Source organism: Micropterus salmoides, unplaced genomic scaffold (genome assembly GCF_014851395.1).
Source record: "Micropterus salmoides isolate LMB-PRFRI ecotype aquatic unplaced genomic scaffold, ASM1485139v1 Ms_hic_scaffold_3161, whole genome shotgun sequence".
NCBI classification, from domain to species: Eukaryota; Metazoa; Chordata; class Actinopteri; order Centrarchiformes; family Centrarchidae; genus Micropterus; species Micropterus salmoides.
Genome location: NW_024042442.1, coordinates 17,501 through 23,385, shown reverse-complemented (window position 1 = coordinate 23,385; position 5,885 = coordinate 17,501). Strand labels below are relative to the sequence as shown.

The window sequence follows — 5,885 nt, the reverse complement described above, 5'->3', positions numbered from 1 at the left end:
GTATCATTTAAAAGTTAAAAAATAAAATTGTAACAGTCATGCTCAAATTGTGCAGCAGCCCCCTTCAACATCCTACAGCAGCATCTCCCAACACTGATGCACTTACTTCACCAAACCCTGACTCCATCCCAAAATGATCAGAATGCTGAAGGAATGAATGTTTCCATCTACTGGTGGGAAATGTGAATTTCAAGAAGCTTGTTTTATTTTGTGAGTGAGCAGGCAACATCACAAGCCAAACAACATCTCAGCGCCTCTATGTATAGACCGCTGTTAAATACCTTTCTTTCTGTTAAAGGGCCAGTCAGCTGTCTGCATCCTTCACAGCAGGACCTCCCCAAACCATCAACACTACTATCCAGGCAAACTGTCATGTGCAAACGGTTTCAATGAAATAAACTAAAAGGCCGGGGTTACGAAAGCTTCCATCTATTCCTGTATCAACGGTGGTCTTATTCAAACAGGCTTCAAATCCAGTGTCACACCGACAGACACCCACATGTCCAGAGTGCACTGGAGAAAGTACTTTTCATTTACCTGGCGGGCAGTTGCATTCAGGTGACGCTTCTCTTGCAGTGCGAATCTTGACAAAATGTTCGTAGGAGCGCTGAAATTTTAAAAGAATTCCATTTACATTAATTTGCACATGATGCTTTCAATAAAATCAAAGTATTGGGTGAAGGGTATCTGTTCAGCTGTTACTGAAATATGGTCCCCTTCATGGGCAATTAAGCAGGTAAAAACAATTAACTTAAGGGGGAGCAAGTGCAAAAGTCAATCTTACCTGAGAGAGCAGCTCATCCACTCTTTGTTCAATCAGTGAATTAAAATCATCCATGGAGTAGCCAGGGGCACGGATAAAGGTGTGCTCGCCGTTCCCACTCTCCAAATCCACAACCCGGTTCTTAATATCAGCCGTGTTCATGCTCAGAAAAATACAAAAGGCGATGGACGCCACTGAACATACAGACGAGATTATGTTCAGCACTGTTGTGCGCCAATACTGTCGCTTCCGAGGAGCCGCTTCTTTCTCCATTTTCTCCAAGCACTTGGATGCTCCTCTTGCCTCCGCGATCTCCATTTAACTACAACTACACGCGCTGTTGGAAGCAAACTGCATCTGGCGCCGAGTCACGAATTTATGGCACACTGTTCTGAGTGAGTGAGTGAGTGAGTGCGTGTGAGACGCGGCGTTCACGTACAGTGACTTTGTGGTGACAGCGACAGACAGTTCCGCTCCAGCCAAATCAAGTCAACCTGTCTGACGGCGTGTTCTGGCTCCTGCAAACTTGTTGCACCGAGCCTTGCACAGTAGTCTACTGCAGAGGAAATTGCTATTACGCACAATAAAGTAGAAAGAGAGGCTGGGGAAATAGAAGGCAGCGCGCATGTAGCGGAGACAGCCTTACCACTCGGAGCTTTTCCACCACGGTGCAGGCATGCTCCCCCTCATTACGACAGCAACACGCCTCCAATCTGTCCCGACTGATTAACATAATTTATTGACCTGCTCCTTTTGAGCTCTTACAGCCGAGCTGTTGACATGATGTGCAGTTAGGCTGTATTGTACTCCTGTCATATCTCCAGTTATAGAACAACGGGGCGCTGCGTAAAGAGGCAGTTAGATGCGTTTTATGAAAGTGTGGTTCACTGTATGAGCACTAGCAAGATGGCAAACACTTTTAAGATAATAGATCAGCATGGAATTGTCGTGTTGTATGAGGAAGAATTAAAATTTCTGCAGCCACTGTAGGGCAACTTTAACAGGTTGGTTTTGGCCATGGCGCTGCGTAAAAACGCACGAAAATCTTAAAAGATCTCTTTCTTTTTGGGTGGATGGACGCACTCACTAAAATTGATTAATTGTGTTCAGTAGACATCATGAGATGAGAGCCAAAGCAGCGCTCAAACAGAGATGCTGGCGTTCAGCGACCCCACAGTCTGTGGCCCTCCTTTGATGCCTTGTATTCTGAAATTAGTTCATATCTACTTCGTGGGTTTGGTTAGCGCAGCAGCAGACAATGCGCACAAGCAACAGTATCACATGATAATGGCAAAAAAAATAAAAGGGCATGGGGATAAAACTCGTCTTTACAGCTGGTCATTCTGACAAAGTGACGCAGGGTTCCGATCTAAAACACTGACACTGAGAAATGCAGAATGGAAAATTAGTCTAACCAGTTTTGCATAAATTCTAACCCACATTAATGAATGAACAGCGTGTCTGAATGGTGGCACAATGATAATCTAATGTACTAGGCTTTCGGCAAAACCGTCTGGTTTACACAAGCATCAATACAAGTGTTTCTGTTAATGCACAGAGGCTGGAGGCTGGGATTTGAAATGAATGTGCAGACTCTTAATCTGAGCTAGAGTTAAGCACCATCAACATCTATCCCTCTGCTCTGTTCACCCGTTTCAAGGTGCCAACATGTATTTGGAGTGATTCTGGTGACACTGAATAGAGAAGTACTTTTTCATACGCAGTCAGAAATCTTTAATGGGGAAAGACTTCAAATATCCATAAACCTCCCCAGACTTCTGGCTTCTTATCCCGATCTTCCTCTTTCCAGCCCTGTTTGCATTTTAATGCTTCTCTTTGAAAATATCATCTTCACTCCAAATCACTGAGAAAATAATCGGTATGCACAAGCACAACTGCACAGAGGTTTGAGTTATCCATGCGGATCTGACTTGCCATTTATCAGGGCAGTTTTTGCCGCTTTTGTGCTCCCCAAAATGTTTTCTACAATGATTTGATTTATGAATAAGTTAGTAACAGTAGGCTACTTTCATTAAATCCATGCCTGCCCCTCTCACATGGGTCGAGTCCATTATGCTAATGGTTATTATAAAAACAGACATTATAATATCTCTGGCATGTCATTTGGAACAAAATCAAACTAACAGTACTGGGAAATTTGCTTTCCAGGTGAAGAGATGTTAAATGCCACATCCAGTGGAGGAAAATGTCCGCAAAAGTACACACTTGGACTGCCTCTTCAGGTTGCTTGATTGACATCTCCCTCACTCACCTGTTAGGGTCCCAACTTCAACATGAGCAGAGGTCAATGAGCCAGAATAACTGAAAACACGTTTGTGAGTGCAGAGCCTTTGTTAAAAACGACAGATGGGCAGTATGTCCAGTTTCACTATGTAAACTGTAGAAACTTCACCCAATGCAGGTACTAATGTGTATTTGACTTACAGGTACTTTGAACACAACCACTCGACTCTACAATTCGTTCCTTCCTTTTTGTAAAACCAGACACAGCCAGATATCACGGTGAACAATAGGCTATGAATCCCAAACTACAGATTATCAAGAGTTGGTTATTTTTTGTCTTCTTTTTATGACTCTGCTGATCGATGCTGAATTATTCTGTGAGTCTCCAATTGTCATTTATTTCTCTTGCATTTATATGTATTTTGCTAAATCATGTTTTATTTCTGTTCTGGTTTAATGCAGTTGTAGCCTATAGTTTATGTGCAAATTAAAAAAAAATTAATTTACAGCCATAAAGTTATAGTCTGATCTGACGCCAGATTTCAACAGATGCTGTTTAAAACACTGTCTTTTCTCTACTACAAATCAAACACTTCATTTAAATGTAACGTTAGGTGCAAATAAGAGACCCAAAAGTAAAATTGTGGACCCAATGGACTCTCTGTAGCCTACTTTTTTAAGCTTTGGACGCCATCTAGTGGACAAACAGCGCAGCGACCGTGCTCATGTGGATTCAAAAATCCATAATTCAACATTTGTGCGTGGCAAAAATCCCCATGACAACATCCGTTGGCGGAATGGGCACTTCACAGGGTCACAATTTTTTTTAGTCCCCGGTGTGTGTTGTGCGCATGCGCCCTCCCTCCATGCTTTTGGACATGATCACAAAGTGACAGATGGAGTCCTGCGACCAAGTCACGTTGCAAAACGCACAACCCGACTGCACCTTTATCTTCAGCATATTTATAAAAAAACAAAAAAACAAAACGGAACAAGCAACATCTTGCACAGATTGAGAACTGCCATTTCATTTTCAAGGGGCCCATACACTGATGGCCCACTTGGTATCTTTTTCAAAAGTGGCTCCTCCACCTTCTGTCACTTTACTACCGGTTTGGAATCCTCTTTACGCTCCAAATAAAAAGCGCATCACGCGCTCTCTCCTTGACAACCGCATAAGAGAGCAATCCACCGGTGTTTATTTTTAGAAGCTCCCGGCCGCTGCGTGCTGCTCTCCTTCAACGCACTCTCCCATGTTGCTCCGGTCAATAATTCATACGCTGTAGGCCTGCAGCGAAGAGTCACAGAGCAGGCTGCAACAGCTCCGAGCCACAGGACGCAAAGAAAGCGCGCGGGGTGCGTACCGCCGCACGAGCGATGCCGCCCAAAACTGATGAGCTTAAGTGCCGCTACCATGCCCCACGTACGAGGTGAGGTCATCTATTTCTGATGGTTTCTTTACGAGACACCAATTTGGTTGGGCTTTTTAAAAAAATGTTAGAAAACACAATATTAGCCGGTGACCTACTTGTGTATTTTCAAATTTTACATTTTCAATAGAATTATATGACCTGTAGGGTCATAGGGTCATATAATTTTTGTGCAAACAAAACTAGGTTGCAAAGCTCTGCCATTATGTAGCCCTAACGATATATATGCTACTTGATTATCATTGTAAAAGATGAGAAAATACTGATTACGTTTTAGTTATTTATCTTGTTTCATTTTAGTCATTATGTATTTGAGCCCATGTATTGCCTTGCATTTAATACCTTGTCTGAATGCCTTTGTATGTCTTATGAAGGTTAAACCACAGTTGCCTTGTTGTTGAACGTGTTATAAACTCGCCCTGCCTTGATGTCCAGGAAGCTCCCTGACTCTCACAAAGCCCAGCCACGGGCCATGACCACAGAGTACCAGGAGAGGTTCCTCCCCCCACGCTGCTACACAGCTATCATCTCGACCTCAATGCAGAGAGACCCTTACCATTCACTGAAGGGGATGAGTGCCGATATGAGCACATACACAAGGTAGGATATAAAGTGTTGGTCTTATCTCACTGGACACAGAGTCTGCCTTTATTTAAACTGAAGACTTGCTCTCACCTCTGAGGACTGATGTTTCTGTTGGGTAAGGCAGAATGATGCATGTGTCTCTCCACCTGGAAGCTCCAATAGTCCATGATGTAGTGCAACTAGCACTCTACCCACCTGAACCTTACTGGAATATTTACAGTTTCTACGTGTGTTTCAGATCATACTATGTGGACAAATGGATGAAGACTCCACCAAAGGCGTCACAGCCACCTAAAGACAACCAGAAATGCACCAGCGCTCCACACAATCCTGTGCGCGCTAGAGCGAACCAGATGGAATCCAAGGAAGAGGACTACATTTCAGTGTACAAACGTAAGCAATTTCAAGATCATACATCGCAAGAAATTTAAAAGCAACACACTACCGTTCAAATCTTTGGAATCGCCTGCCACAAAAGCTTGATTCTGTAAAGGTGTGTTCAGAAATAGATATTAAAGTAATGCTTTAATAATCAATTATTAAAGGAAAAGATGAACATCAATTTAACAGGTGGCAAACTGTTTACATTCTGATCCAAATCCACTTTCTGTGTCTCCTATTTTTTTCCCAGATGACTTCAGAACATGGAAAGTTAACATGCGCCGGCCATATAAGCTGCATGACGGCTTGAAGGTGAACCAAGGATTAGTTGTCACAAACAGTGAGGGTTGCTTCCAGAAAAAATCCGTCCAAGTTGAAGTTAACTCTAAACCAGTCCCACAGGAGCGAGAACCTCAACATTTTGAAAGCATCACCAGCTACAGGTCTGATTACGTCACCCATCCGCTGCAGCCCAGGACAGG

The 5,885-nt window shown here is 43.2% G+C and overlaps 2 protein-coding genes across 2 annotated transcripts in view; one reads left to right on the top strand and one right to left on the bottom strand.

Moving 5' to 3' along the window:
- Positions 1-289: 289 nt before the first annotated feature.
- On the bottom strand, positions 290-1,482 carry LOC119884090 (collagen alpha-1(XXV) chain-like). The gene is made up of 2 exons (XM_038694560.1): positions 785-1,482; positions 290-607 (listed from the first exon to the last, which is right to left on the bottom strand). The coding sequence occupies exons 1-2, from the start codon at positions 1,079-1,081 to the stop codon at positions 530-532; spliced, it is 375 nt and encodes a 124-aa protein (XP_038550488.1). The 5' UTR covers positions 1,082-1,482; the 3' UTR covers positions 290-529.
- A 2,577-nt stretch (positions 1,483-4,059) lies between these two features.
- Positions 4,060-5,885, top strand: part of LOC119884092 — a 2,609-nt gene continuing 783 nt past the window's right edge. The window contains exons 1-4 of the mRNA XM_038694562.1: positions 4,060-4,437; positions 4,873-5,037; positions 5,261-5,415; positions 5,654-5,885. The exon at positions 5,654-5,885 is cut by the window's right edge and continues 783 nt beyond it. Coding sequence (XP_038550490.1) covers positions 4,385-4,437; positions 4,873-5,037; positions 5,261-5,415; positions 5,654-5,885 — 605 coding nt within the window. The 5' untranslated portion in view covers positions 4,060-4,384. The remainder of the gene's footprint in view (positions 4,438-4,872; positions 5,038-5,260; positions 5,416-5,653) is intronic.

Coding starts and splice junctions, on each gene's coding strand:
- LOC119884090 (XM_038694560.1), bottom strand. CDS start 1,081: ATGGAGATCGCGGAGGCAAGAGGAGCATCCAAGTGCTTGGAGAAAATG. Junction 608..784: donor TGGATGAGCTGCTCTCTCAG/GTAAGATTGACT, acceptor TTAAAATTTCAG/CGCTCCTACGAACATTTTGT.